General features: G+C 39.1%; 1 protein-coding gene across 1 annotated transcript; it reads right to left on the bottom strand.

The window, feature by feature from the left end:
* Positions 1-460: 460 nt before the first annotated feature.
* Positions 461-14497, bottom strand: LOC125489244. The gene is made up of 4 exons (XM_048624460.1): positions 13702-14497; positions 12727-13206; positions 11801-12009; positions 461-472 (listed from the first exon to the last, which is right to left on the bottom strand). Exons 1-4 carry the CDS (start codon positions 14495-14497, stop codon positions 461-463), a joined length of 1497 nt encoding a protein of 498 aa, XP_048480417.1.
* Positions 14498-15404: the final 907 nt, after the last annotated feature.

Genomic DNA, 15404 nt, shown 5'->3' with positions numbered 1-15404 from the left:
AAATTATACTTACTTAGAATCTATAACCTAATATTTGATACAGGTGTAATTCCTAACCAATGGCGAGATATTTTGATAGTTCCTATTCCAAAATTAGACAGTAGACCCGGAGCTTCACCAAAGTTGAGACCAATTTCATTAATATCATGTTTATGCAAAATATTTCATGATATGCTTGGAAAAAGAATTGAATGGTTTGTTGAGCATAACAAAATACTATCGCCTAAGTGTACTGGTTTTAGGAGAGGTCACTCATGCATGGATAACTTAGTTAGCTTAGTTACACAGGTTCAATTAGGATTTTCTGATAACTCGCCAACACTGGCCTGTTTTTTAGACATAGAAAATGCTTATAATAATATTTTAGTAGATAAACTAGTTAAAATTTTAAATAATATTCAAATAGGTAAAAAGATATGTCAATACATTTGGGTTTTCTTAAGTGAGCGTCATCTTAAAATTAGAAATGAGTCTGAGAATGATATGGAGCTAATTAGATGGACGGGGAGGGGTTTGGCCCAGGGGGATCCAATCTCACCGCTTTTATTTAATATAGCTACCAAGGATATTTGTCACAGAATAACTGAAGTATTTATATCCCAGTATGCGGATGACTTTGTTCTCTATATAAGTAATAAAAACTTAAATTGTTCGGCTACATATATTCAAAATGCTCTCGATACGTTTGTGACGCTGTTGGATACACTAGGTTTGCAATTATCAGCTATGAAATCAAAGTGTTGCATTTTTTGTAGGGGCCGCAGGAAACAGAATGTGCAGCTTGAAGTAAATGGTATCAAAATTGAAAAAGTTCACGTAGTCAAGTATTTAGGTATCTGGTTAGATGAATCTCTAAGATGGGGCAAACACTTAAATGAGGTATGCAGTAAGACCATGAAATTTGTTAATATTTTGAAAGTTTTGGCCGGATCCGAGTGGGGGTTACATCCAAAGCATTTAAGAAGACTATATATTTCTATTGTCCGTAGTCGAATTGATTATGGCAGCTTTTTATTTGATAACTGTGCAAAAACTAATTTATACAAAATTGATAAAGTCCAGAATCAGGCACTTCGTGTTATTGGGGGCTTTATTAGAAGCACTCCTATCCATACTATGGAAAGTGAGCTCTGTGTACCGCCTTTACATATAAGAAGAGAATATTTGGGATATAAATACTGCTCTAAGGCAAAGTCATGGTCCAATAGTGATAGAAACACTTTATTAGAAAAACTTAGATTACATTGTGGAAATAGGTACTGGCAAACAAAGAAAAAACCTTTGTTATCTACGATTTACGAAGAAACAAAAAGTGATACTATTCATTCATCAGAAATACTTGAGTCCTTTTGTCTAGATACCTGGGTGTCAAATATTAATGTTGCGGATGTGGTTAGAACTCAATTGAAAAGTTTGAATAAGCCAAAATCGTCCTACAAGAATAGTTTTTCGATTTTGAAATTTAACATTATACAAGAGATTTATGGTGAATATAATGCCTGGAGATACCTGTATACTGATGCCTCAAAAGATGTTCGAGGCATAGGGGCAGCGTTTTATGATCCTATGGCAAAAAAATCCGGTATATTTAAAACTTCGGCAAATATTTCTATTATGGCGGCTGAGTTGATTGCAATTTCCGAAGCACTATCATACGCTATCTCTGAAGATCTCTACAAATTTGTTATCTTCACTGACAGCAAAAGCGCATTACAGCACCTCTCTCGTTGCACTTCTGGTGGCAGAGGTGTATCGATGGGATACGTTGTGCTGAACAAAATGAAGGAATTAATAAACAATAATAGAGTTTTTCGTTTGCAATGGATACCTTCGCACATCGGATTAGTAGGCAATGAAGAAGCTGACCGTCTCGCTAAAATGGCTGTATCGGATGGTGTTACATACAATATAAAAAGTAATTATTCAGATTTCTTGTTAAAATATAAAAATCGGAATCATGAACACTGGAAGGAATATTTTGATTCAAAATCTGTAGAAAAGGGCGTTTGGTACAAAACGCTACAAGCTGAACCTCCCAGAATCCCATGGTTTGCTGAGTGTAAATTAAGTAGATATGAGATTGTTTTGTCCCATAGATTAAGATCAGGTCATTTGCCATTAAATAAGTTTAAATATATGATGAAAGTTGTAGGCTCACCGGATTGTTCAGCATGTTCAGTAGTAGAGGACTTATATCATTTTTTGGTAGAATGTAAACAATATAATTCGGACAGAGCAATGTTATTTCGAAAACTTCGAGTCAATCTAATTGACGTTGGTGCATTTCAGACTATCCTTTCAAATCCATGTTCTATTGAGGCCAAAATATTGTATAGTTATGTAAAATATTGTTTAGACTTAAGACAACCCTAGTTTAGCATTTATTTAAATAGTGTATGTCTCGATGAGACTGACATGGTCACAGTTTATTGTAAGTGACCTAAGTCTCTTTAATAAATAAAGATTAAAAAAAAAAAAAAAAAAACTACTGTCTGACTGTGTGTAGTTTTTTAATGGGAACGCGTTTTGTTGTTGCAAAAGCGGAACAATGGGGCAATGATTGTTTTTCTATTGCTCTTTGAGCTTAGGTTCGCTTTGTTTTTCATCGCGGTAAGCCGGTAGCTTTTAAGGCTATATGCGATTCTTATGTTGATGCTATTCTGTGTTTTTCGCACCAAACATTCGTACCTACACAGTATCCGTATCTGTATTACATAGGTACTTTAGATACTTAAACTTTATGTATTCACAAGTACTGTTTGATAAGACTAATGGAGCTCATAGTTGACCCTAGTAAATCACTATGTGAAAATATATGAAAGCTCCTAAATGGGTAGTCAGAGATGATGTATATAATCATGTTTTTTGGCGGTCAGACACATTATATTCGCACTCACCCATGTAATTCCACACAGAGAATATGTAGAAGTGGGAATACACAGGAAACTCATGGAAAATACAAAGTGATAGTGATAGATATTTCTATTAGATTAGAACATAGGGTAGCAGGTACAGTCAACCAAATAGAGAGACATTTACTCCAATGGATGAATGGAAAAAATATCATACATTCATCATAGTATGGTGTGAATTAATAGCCGTGAAAATAAATAAGAATGTATTTAATTCTGTACATTTGTACTGACTCTTGTGATAGGTCGCGAACCGTATGCTCTTGAGAGATACCAGTTTCAGTTAAATAATATTTAATCGATGCATACTCACTAGCCCTATTGATTATTTTTAATTCGTGTGACCTATCACTCGTAATGGGTACACATATCTCTGTTGCTGACCGTACAAGGCAACAGCTATCAGTAATTAGCTAGTGCTATCACCGGCAGATACACATACACACAGGAGCTGCGCCGAGCTCGCTTCAATAATTACGATACCATTACTAAGCCGTATTTATGTTTGAGCAATTCGTATTACAATCTAATTTAAATAGAACACCCATGTGTAAGTTGAAGTTAAATGGAATGTGTACAGATAACAATTTAAGTAATTATTCTTCTATTGTGCGTTCTATTCTTCTATAAACACCAGAGCTGGCCAGGTTTGTCACAGTAAAGGGTTAGGCCCGGTTTCGCGATACTCGGTATCGAGGGATTGTTCATCAATTTTATTATACGTCATCTTCATATTACATTATTGACAGATGTGTCAAAAGTCAGCCACTAATCCCTGGTTATGATCTAACCGAGTATCCTGAAACTGGGCGTTAGGGAGTCTAATCAGTTGTTAGTCGCTGGCGCCACAATATAATTTACATATGTTTTAATTCTACTAATATACATACGAGTATATCTTATAATATTTGTTTAAGAAATGGCCTATGCACTTCTAACGATGACTTTAAATGTTGTGATCGTGTTCAACATTTTAACAGTCAAAAGTGAACGATTTACGGAATAGAAAATATTATTCTCAACAATAAAGCACGCTGATTTGTCACTCTCAAAGTTGTAAAGCGAAAGAGCTACAAATATTCAAAACGAAACGCCCTCCATCCATAATGTCAAGATGCATACAGATGAGTCAAATCAGACATACACATTCAAATAAATAAATACCCTCGTTCCGAGTCGTGTGTCTTCTTTCCCTTATTCCCTTGTGTTTATTTTAAATGTTCTCGGAAAAAGGAGGGTATGAGATTTGAGTACATAATTATGTATGTGTATCTGGCTATAACAGATGAATATAATGACGATGAGTCGATTACGAAGACAGGTCATTTGGCAACCGGAGCTGTATAATATGTATATACATAGCTCGATGAAACTGTTAAGGCGAGGACCCATTGGTGCGTTGCGTCGTCGTAGCGTCGTGACTGCCATATACAGGGTGTCTGGCAACCGGAGCTGTATAATATGTATATACATAGCTCGATGACACTGTTAAGGCGAGGACCCATTGGTGCGTTGCGTCGTCGTAGCGTCGTGGCTGCCATATACAGGGTGTCTGGCAACCGGAGCTGTATAATATGTATATGTCGCAGGCATCTGGTTTAATCTCCTGTTTGATTGAACCGCTAGCCCGTTCATTGGATGACGCTATTCAGTTGTATGACTAGGCCGAACGTTGATTGTACAAGCGTCACAAAACGTCCAACTAGTTAGCGGACTTAAAATCAGTCAGGTGGTGAATAAAACAAATATGGCGTCTAACAGCGAACAGCTGACACAAAAAGCACTTGTATTGTTATTTTTTGCAAATAAATTAGGTTTAAAGTGCGTTATTTGTGTTAAAATAGTGTGACAACATGGATTTACCTATTATTTCACCGCCGGCGGATAGTTTCAAAGAAAAAAATGTGCGAAACTGGATAATTATGAACAACAATATCAAGGTACCTTTATTGTTATTGTTTAGTTAATTTGTGAGATGAGAGCTTTGTAACATAGTCTTTTTATTGACTCTTGTCTGGTCATGTTCATCCTAACCAGACATTACAAAGTTACTATACTATATCCCATTTAACGACTTCGCTGAATAACGTTCAGTCAAGACGTTGGACGTTACAGTCAACCACTTGACGAGTTGTTCTTTAGTCATTCAACTGAGTAGCGTAATCCAATGAACGGGCTAGCGGTTTAATCAAACAGGAGATTAAACCAGATGCCTGCGACATATATACATAGCTCGATGACACTGTTACGGCGAGGACCCATTGGTGCGTTGCGTCGTCGTAGCGTCGTGGCTGCCAAATACAGGGTGTCCCAAAAGTCAACGATATGCCTTGGAGGGCTGACAGACCAGCTCATGAGTAGCCAGAATAACATGACCTCAGTAAAAATTCGATAGTTTTCGAGAAACTCACACTTTTATAAATTTGCTGAAAATCGACACCTTGGTACAAAAAAAAACCGGCCAAGTGCGAGTCGGGCTCGCGCACAAAGGGTTCCGTAGCAGCAAAATTACAGTTAAATCAACCTATCTCAAAAACTATAAGAGATACTTTGATCAAACCAAAAATCGTTGAAAGAGTTAATTAGCATGCATCACCTCTATTTTTTTTAGAATTTTATACCCCGTAGTTATAAAAATAGAGGGGGGGGGACATACTTTTTACGACTTTGAGAGCTGATATCTCAAAAACCGTTCACTTTAAGAAAAATGTTTTTTAGAAAACTTTATATCATTTTAAAAGACCTTTCCATTGATACCCCACACGGGTATGTACGGTGGCCTGCGCCTAAAAGTATACAGGCGGAGTTTTTAAAATAGCGATCCCTGATGATGAAGGGACCAGCTACATCTGTTATAAATCCGGGGACGTGTTGTGTGTGATGTGTATAGCAGTGGTGTTTATGTGGATGTGCTTGAGCAGCATGTGAGCTTGAGATCGCTATTTTAAAAACTCCGCCTGTATACTTTTAGGCGCAGGCCACCGTACATCGAAAAAAAAAATTTCATCCCTCAGTTACATGTATGGGGGGCCCCACCCCCAATTCTTTTTTTTACTATTTAGTGTCATATTTTTGTAGCGGTTCATACAACACATATTCCCATCAAATTTCATCACTGTAGTACTTATAGTTTCCGAGTAAATCGGCTGTGACAGACGGACAGACGGACATGACGAAACTATAAGGGTTCCGTTTTTGCCATTTTGGCTACGGAACCCTAAAAATCCATATTGTTAGTATTTTTTTGGTGTTGCATTACCCTGTATAGCCCTGCTATTGGTCACAGTCAAAATAATAACAAGTAATGCTGTATGTTTAAAAGAAAACACGGTTTTCCAAGTCATACAAGGTAGTCATATTTTTTATAAGCAACTTTGACTCTACATACTGTAAATAAATATACCACGCAATCCTGGCACCTTATTTAACAAAATATCTCATTTAATGCAGTTTTCAAAATGGTAAGAACCGTTGCTATTGTTTCATTAAGGGCCCGTACAGGGTGACGTGCCGCGCCAATTTTGGGTTTTCAATGCTCTTCACACAGCACACGCAGTGACACGCACACATGTAAGTTTGCACAGTGGGTCGATAAACTTTTACTCGCCAACTTTATTGACAATTATGTTCAAGTACATTTTGGGTGATTTTAGGGTAAGTAAGTATAATTCTTACTTACACTGGTAGGCACCAGGAAAGAGTAGAAATTAATAGGGGTGCCACTTTACTCTATACTCGGAACCCGATTAGCTTTCTCAAACAAATGTGGTATTTACTTGTAGAAAGGTAACTACAAGTATTAAAGTGTAGATAATAAGTTTCGGGCATCCTCCAGCCAACTGAACCCCGACGACAAAGCAAAGTAAATACATAGTGTCGCAAAAGGGCTATACTAGCACTACGAAGCAGCTTTAGAGCGGTGGTAGCTCAGTCGGGTGAGCGCCCGCTTCTCAATCAAGAGATGCGGGTTCGAATCCCGGCGCTGACATGTACCAATGAGTTCTTTTCTGAATTTAAGTACAATGTATACCATCGCTCTTACGGTGAAGGAAAACATCGTGAGGAAACCTGCATATCTAGATTTAGCACATCTAGATATGTGAACCCACCAACCCGCAGTGGACCAGCGTGGTGGGAAAATGGTCCAAGCTTAGGAAGGCAGTTTAGACCTTGGGGATATGCACAAAGGTTCCATTCGAGAGAGCCAGGTGCAGGTACTGTTACCCCCACAGAGAATAGAATAGAATAGAATAGGGCTATACTAAGCCAAAAGGGGATGACTCAAGGGGTCATTCTGAACAACTTTTGTTCTACGAGATTTGCAAATTCGCGAAAAAAAATATTCGTTTTCCATGGTAAAAAGTCACATGTCCAACAAAGTTAATTTCCAAAACTCGTAGAGCAAAAGTTCAGAATGACCCCCTGTCTTACTCCTTTTTACCGGACTGCCGAAAGAGGAGGGTAATGTTTTTTGATTGTATGTATGTATGTTTGTCTGTTTCTTTGTTCCCTCCTGTAGCCTAAACGGCTTGATAGATTTTGATGTATGAGGTATTGTTAGAAGCGTATTGATGGCGCGATGGTTATAGGCTATGTGACGTTCTATAAAAATGTACGGTGGCCTGCGCCTAAAAGTATACAGGCGGAGTTTTTAAAATAGCGATCCCTGATGATGAAGGGACCAGCTACATCTGTTATAAATCCGGGGATGTGTTGTGTGTGATGTGTGTAGCAGTGGTGTTTATGTGGATGTGCTTGAGCAGCATGTGAGCTTGAGATCGCTATTTTAAAATCGCCGCCTGTATACTTTTAGGCGCAGGCCACCGTACATAGCGCCCTCTAGAGGACATAACGTGATGATCGAAAAAATAATAATTCAACTTTGCCGTGTAAGGTATCAAATGAAAGGGCTTGATTTTCACATTATAAAAATATGCATATTGAAGGTATTTAAATAACAACACCAAAATTATTGAAATAAAAAATGATCATGAACTACTGACGTAAAATTTCATAAAATAAAAACAACTAAAAAGTTACAAATAAAAAAATACAATTATAAACAAACGAAATACCCGACTGTACGCTAAAAACATGAAAACAAGTCCCAATGTTAATGGAAAGTATCGCAGGCGGGGACCAACTTGACCGCCACTCAAGGCCGTTTTCTAAGTAACATTCAGCTAAATGGTGAACCCTCTGCTGGTCCCCGCCTACGATACTTTCCATTAACATTGGGACTTGTTTTCATATTTTTAGCGTGCAGTCGGGTTTTTTGTTTGTTTATAATTTGTTTAGTACTATATACCGCTTTTTCAATACCTGTAAGTAAGTAATATTTTTTGGTAGCAGCATAATATTTTTAATTAATTTTAGGGTTTCGAACGTCAAAAGAAAAAAAGCAACCGTTATAGGATCTCTTTGTTGTCCGTCTGTCACCGCCCTTTTTCTCAGAAACGGGTAAAGATATCAAACTGATATTTCACATAGATGGGGAGTAACCCAAAAAAAATATTATGGTACTCCCTGTCCCACACAAGTAAATTGGGGCTTATATTTTTTCCAGTTATTTTGATGTGTATCCTTTTTTTTCTTTGATGTTTTGTATAAGTATGTGTTTGTTTTCTTTAAATCTGTATTTTTTTTGTTGTTGCTGTCTATGTGTCGAATAAATGTATCTTTATCTTCAAATCACGCCATCTATCGTTTGTTTTTTTGTGGCTACTGTCTATAGAAGAAATTCCGTCATCGACAATTTTACGTTACGAATTTATTTTTATTTATTTTATTTTTATTTTTACATTTTCGTGGAGAACCAACACCATTTTGTTAATAAATAATTATTACTTATGAACACATAACAACTTGATGCCATTAACAGAATGAACTTAGTAAACCCAGTAAACCTAACACATCCAGAGGAAAAATAAAATTTCTTTCTCTCTCTCTGAAAAACATACTTAATAGCCCAAACTCGATGCTTTTAGCTATTAACATCTTTGAAATAAAATTGAGCCACCACCGTGTTACTGCCCTCATCAGATCCTCACGAGACCATACCTCAACCAGCACCAAGAGACTGTATTTTTGATCCCTAACCTAATGTTCGTGCGTATTGTCATCACTTAGATCCATTCGCTATATTCCTGCTCCTCATCAGACCTTTACGAGACTGTAATGTCACGAGAATATTGCACACTATCTAATTTAATTTAATGTATTGAATATACTGGAAGAATTATGCTTCCTCAATTTCAAATCAAATTATGTTGGTGTCATAAAAGTTGAAAAAGTGCAATGACAACCAATGTGCAGTGATTTTGTATCTGTACACGATAAGATCGCGAGCTGTCAGTGCTGCCTAAACCGACGTGACCCTTCTTTGGAGGCCAGCGGCCAACTGAGTCAAAGTCACTTGTGTTTATGATTTTATAACACAGAAAGCCGCCATAGATATTTGTATGAAGATTTGAGGGAAAAAAATTGCTCAAGTTTGGGATTAATTTACACAAAATAAGTGTATGTTTATTAAAAAACAAGGTATTTAGCGCCTAGTCCAAGCCTTTAACTTTATAATTTGATAAGAATCATATGAAAATTCTTGATGATTACGACACAGTTGTTACAATACGGGAGTGGTTTTTCGTCATATTCTGAATTTAATTTACAGTTATCCATAAGCATTTACTTAAATTCGAATGATTCAGCACCTAGCTAGACTCTTCGACTACCGGTGTGATTTTTTTCAAGGCTGTAGAGCATCATTTACTACATAATTCTATGACAATGCCAACCCTCGATTACCTATTGCTGACCCTTAAGAAAAAAGTTATTGCCATTTTGGTGCAAAACAACCTCGATGCAAAATTGTTTGAAGGAAATTTATCTGACCGAATATATTAAGGGTAGGTAATGTTGGAATGAGTTAAAGTAAAATAGTATGAAGATTACACAGGTCGCTCGGCATATGGACTGACAATTTATTTCGGTATTAGTATTTTCTGTTTATATAGTATTTTCTTTGAGACCTATATCCAAAACCCAAAAGTTGTTACAATTTTATTTAATTACATTCTCACTGAACATAAAAAATAACATTACTGCTAAATGAAAAACAACAAAACAGCTATGATATGAAAATAAACACAGTGTGCATTCATATGACCCGGCACAATGCCGCGGGAACCTGCCATGAATGCTGATTTGCGTCGTTGAGTAACGCCTCACATTCATCTTCACAACACAGGTTGTAGCACACCGGGTAATAAGATCTTTTCCACAAAACCTAGCTTATATTTTTGTGCTAGCAAAATAAAGCTAGTTATTAGTATATGCTTTGAATGTATAGCTGTAAATTATTATTAAGTTCTTGAAAAATTCAACCGCATGATCTATGTGTCATTTATGTTTTGAAGACACAAATCATAGGCGTAACAACTGTTAGTTAATACTCCAGGACAACGGAGATGAGACTCATGTTTAATGCATTGCGGTAGCCACCGGCAATCACTCCTGGAGCCTTCGCGACACCAAATTGCGTTTACTGCCTCTCAAGACCAAAATGAGCACAGCCTTTGTGGACGGAGGCAGCCGCCGCGTCATAATGTTGATTCAGCACTGCTGATGTCGTCGTTTACTGTTTTTAATTATAAAAAAACCCCAGCGCAATATCTCGACTTTAATCTCTACCACTTAACCCACAGTTTTTCATGCTGGCCGGTTGTTTACGAAGAGATAGCAACATTTGAAAAAAAACACAAAAAGGATATCAGCACCTTTGCTTGCAAATGTGAAAAGTCGATGTCGTTAGCGATACGATCGCTTACCCATTTTTTCAAAGAGGAAAAAATAATTAAAATGCTTTTTATATGCATGATCAAAAAGGGGGATCATAATCTGTGTAACCAGTATAGGGTTCCCTTTGTATAATCTTCTTAATTTATCTAATGCCGGTTATAAAAGTGCTTGCCTTTTTTGGAGCGTTGAGAAAGTTTGTGTTCTGTATATAAAACAGATTTGCTTAGTAAACTGATAAGTTTTTTTTTATGATTTCTTTCTAATATACAAAGTATACTTTCTCTTATCAATCAAAATCTTAATTGGCCAAATTATAAAGCCATGTTATCTAGATTTGCTTATATATTTATTTATTAGAACGAATTTAATTTTTGTTTGCTGTGGGCATTTTTATTTTACAAAAACGCCCAATGTTCTTTAATTAAGTTACCTACCACATTGAATTTAATTTAGAAAACGTAAAATTATAGCTTTGATCTAGCAGAATATTGTTATGATCATAATTATATTTTACAAAAACAGAGTTCCATGTTTCCGTAACTTTTTGTATTTTTAATATGTTTATTTGTGCAAAAAAAATATGATATTAAAAGTAGAACTTTCTTAAAAGAAACCTTATGCTTCTGTGGTAACCATTTTCAACTTTACAATTTCCCTAAATTAAATTATCATCTATACATATAAACATACTGTTGGATATGAGTAATACGCAAGGCGGCTCAGTTCACACTGGTTTATTAAACACCTTATGTCGGTGTCGCAGCACACGACTAGTGACACACACATATACACATACGCATCATCCCTCCACCAATAGCTTACGACTAATACAATTAACATATCCTAGAAATACCTCTTATAATCAACCTTCGGTATATTTCTTAAACCTAAAGTAAGACGCGTGGAGACGGGTTCCGTGTCTGGCGTAATTCCGACAACACTTTTTGCCGTAGTTTTTCTGGTATTACTACCTTGTGGCCTCTCATTAAACATCCCCTTTCATACGATAACTCTAATTTGCATAAAAAGTATGGTTTAATGAGCGGATCCTGAATTTTTCGTGGCCACCCGTCGCATACGTATCTAATCACCTGCTGAAGGATGACGTCATCGTGGGTCTCTCGGCTCAGCTGTTCGCTCGTAACGGGAAGCGCCCCCTCCACTACGAAGTTCACGTAGGCGCTCGAGCTGACGTCGCCCGCGCGCCCCGCGCCCGGCCCCTCCGACTCCTGACAAACCGGTTCCGGTAGACTGGCGCGAGATAAATAGTCTGCACTGTTTTCAGCACTTTTTACGTATTCTATAACGTAGTTATACGAAGATAAAAACAGTGCATATCTCTGGAGTCTGTTTGCCGAAACTTCTGGCACTCCACGCTGACTACCGAATATAGCCAGGAGCGGTTTGTGGTCTGTGCGTAGAACGAACGGCTCGGACCTTGCATATAGGTATTGATGATACCGGCGGACGCCGAATATTATGGCCGTCGCTTCTTTTTGGATCTGCGAATATTTGCGTTCCGCGGCATTTAAAGTGCGAGACGCGTATGATATCGGGCGTTCGACCCCATCGCCCCCAACCTGTGACAGAATAGCCCCGAGGCCTCTCGGCCCTGCGTCCACGGTCAATATTAATTTTGCATCTGTATTAAAGTGCGCGAGTACCTTATCGGAACCAAGTAACTTTTTAATACTATTAAACGCGTCGTTTTGTTCGTTCGACCATAACCAACTTGCTCCTTTCTTTAAAAGATCGTACAAAGGGGCCAATACCGATGATGCATTTGGAACGAAACTTCTATAATAATTCACTAATCCTAAGAAGGACTGAAGCTCGCTGAGGTTCGTTGGTGCAGGTGCTTCTAAAATGGCTTTAACCTTATCTTGTGATTTTTTTATGCCGTTTTTATTAATTACATAACCGAGGTAAGTGATTTCGTCCTGAAAAAAATCACACTTATCTTTTCTCAAAGTTAAACCGGCCTCCTTAAATCGTTCTAGGACTAATTTTAACCTACCTAGGTGCTCTTCTTTGTCTTTTCCTGTTATACACACATCATCTAAGAACACCAGTACGACTATACCTAATATGCTTTCCATAGCTCGCTGAAATATTGCAGGAGCCGAGGACAGTCCAAAAATTAGTCGTTTGTACCTATACAGACCCTTGTGCGTATTAATGCAGGTAATGCTATCGTCGTCTACGATGGGGAACTGTGCGTACGCGGAGGACATGTCGAGCTTGGTGAACTGCTGGCCGCCGTGCAGCCTGGCGAACAGCTCGTGCGCGGTGGGCAGCGGGTAGCGCTCCACGTGCAGCTGCTTGTTGATGGTCTGCGAGTAGTCGGCGCACAGCCGCACCGTGCCGTCCGCCTTCAGCACCGGCACCACCGGCGACGCGTACTCCGCGTGGTCCACGCGCTCAATCACGTCAGCATCTAACAGCCTATTTATTTCTGTTTCAATTTTTTCCCTAAGCGCAAAAGCTACTGGCCTCGCTTTAAAGAATATTGGGGTAGCGTTATCCTTTAACTTTAATTTAATTTTAAATTTATTAAAGCATCCTAACCGGTTTTCGAAAACATCTGAGTATTTTGTTAATATTGCGGATAATGAATTATCATCTGCACTGGTAGGTTGATCACAATACTTAATAGGTGATAACTCTAATCCGAATTTTGATATAAAGTCACGACCTAGAATTGGCGGACCACCCCCTACGATAACATACACGTCGAGTATGAAGGTTTTACCCGAGTATGTTACTGGTAATTGTGCGGTACCTAGACACTTTATTTTTCCACCGGTATAACTTATTAAATTTTTCCTACTCTGACCTAATGATACTTGTGAAAAATGTGAATAATAGGTCTTGTCAGATATAGCTGTAACTGTAGAACCGCTATCTACCTCAAATTTTAATTGAACATTGTTAATTAACACTGTTTCGATCATCGGCGCCCCGCCCGTGCAACGAATTACATATAACTCACCATCGTCACCCTCGCTGTTAGCTTCAGCCTCCAAATATTTGACCGTCTTACACATCCTTCTCAGATGTCCTCTCTGGTTGCACTTGGTACATTTAAATTTTGCGAATCGACACACATTGGCTTTATGGCTCTTTCGACCACACACACTACACTTTTCCTCGGAAGGAACACTGGACCTATCAGGGTCTCGACCCTTGTCGATTTTAAACACTGCATCGGAAGCTGTGGCGGCTGGCGGCGCGGCGGCGGCGGCGGCGGCGGCGCGCGCCGTGCGCACGCTGCTCGCCAGCTCCACTGCCTTCGCCAGCGTCAGCTCCTCGATGTCCATCGAGAATAGCTTCTCCCGCTCGGCTCCCGGCGCCATCCCCATTACGAACTTGTCCAGGAGGGCCTCCTCCAGGTTCTTGAACTTGCAGTGCGCAGCGAGGCCCCGGAGCCGCGCGGCCCACTGCGCGTGCGACTCGCCCGGCTGCTGCACTGCCACGTAGAAGTGACGTCTCTCGGCGAAGCCACAGCGCTTCTGTGTGAAGTGCTGGTCCAACGCCTTCACGATGTCCTCGTAGTCCACGACGTCCAAGGTCTTTGGTAGCACGAGGTTACTCGCCAGTTGGTAAGATTCGTCGCTGAGTGCGCTGAGCAAGATGGCGCGACGCTTCACGCCCGCCTTGTCCAACTCTTTATCCAGTTCATTTGCAATGAACCATTGCTGCAGCCTGCTCCGGAATGTCACCCAATCTTGGTTGTGGTGATCAAAGGTGGAGATTGCACCGAAAAACGGTGTAACGCTTGCAGACATTATTGCCGATGAATAATTTTCACACGCGGGTAATTTTAAATTCGCGCTCGTCGCCACTGTTGGATATGAGTAATACGCAAGGCGGCTCAGTTCACACTGGTTTATTAAACACCTTATGTCGGTGTCGCAGCACACGACTAGTGACACACACATATACACATACGCATCACATACAATCTCGTTTGTTCGTTCTTTTATTAGCATTAACGAATATAAATTCGTACCTTAACATTTTTCCAAGGGAGGACACAACAAAACATCCGACTCTCAAATTTCTTCCGACACAATGTCTTTAAACATTTTTGTGTGAAATCAGAGTCCACAATCGCAGGCGCGCTCATCGCTAAACGCGGGCATTCTGCGGGGCCAGCCCCCACCTGGATATTAACCTCGTTAACTGTAATGACATAGAATTTATTATCCTCTGGCGCCTCTCCCCCCCCCCCCCGCGCTTCTCCAAGCCTTTTCAATGTTACCTATTGTCACACGGCGCCTGCAAGTGCCTCGTTTTGTCCGTTATTGCTTTTTCACTCCGGCACTTTCGTGTGTCAAGTTTTTATTGCCATTCCACGGCATAAACAAGTTGGTGGATTATAAATAATAAATACATAAAACTGTCTGTCAATTGTGTACCGAATTGCCGGAGTAAAGAAATATCGTTTTTTATTGTACACGGCTCTCTTTTTATGGATGCAATGAAAACCTTTTCAGTTGTTGTAACAAAGTATTTGTTGGCGGTGTTTTGTGCTGCTGTATTCAAATGCGGCCCTGACGTACAGTTTGCTCGTTGCCGTTAAATTGTAGATGAGCGCTCTCTAAGTTGGTCGGGTAATTACGTATTTGTGAATTATAAATTGTGGTGTATTTCGAAATAGGTCAGTAGTGGTCTCACCCAAGACGTGTCCAG

The sequence above is a fragment of the Plutella xylostella genome, chromosome 12 (assembly GCF_932276165.1).
Source record: "Plutella xylostella chromosome 12, ilPluXylo3.1, whole genome shotgun sequence".
NCBI lineage: Eukaryota > Metazoa > Arthropoda > Insecta > Lepidoptera > Plutellidae > Plutella > Plutella xylostella.
This window is presented reverse-complemented; position numbering and strand designations above follow the sequence as displayed.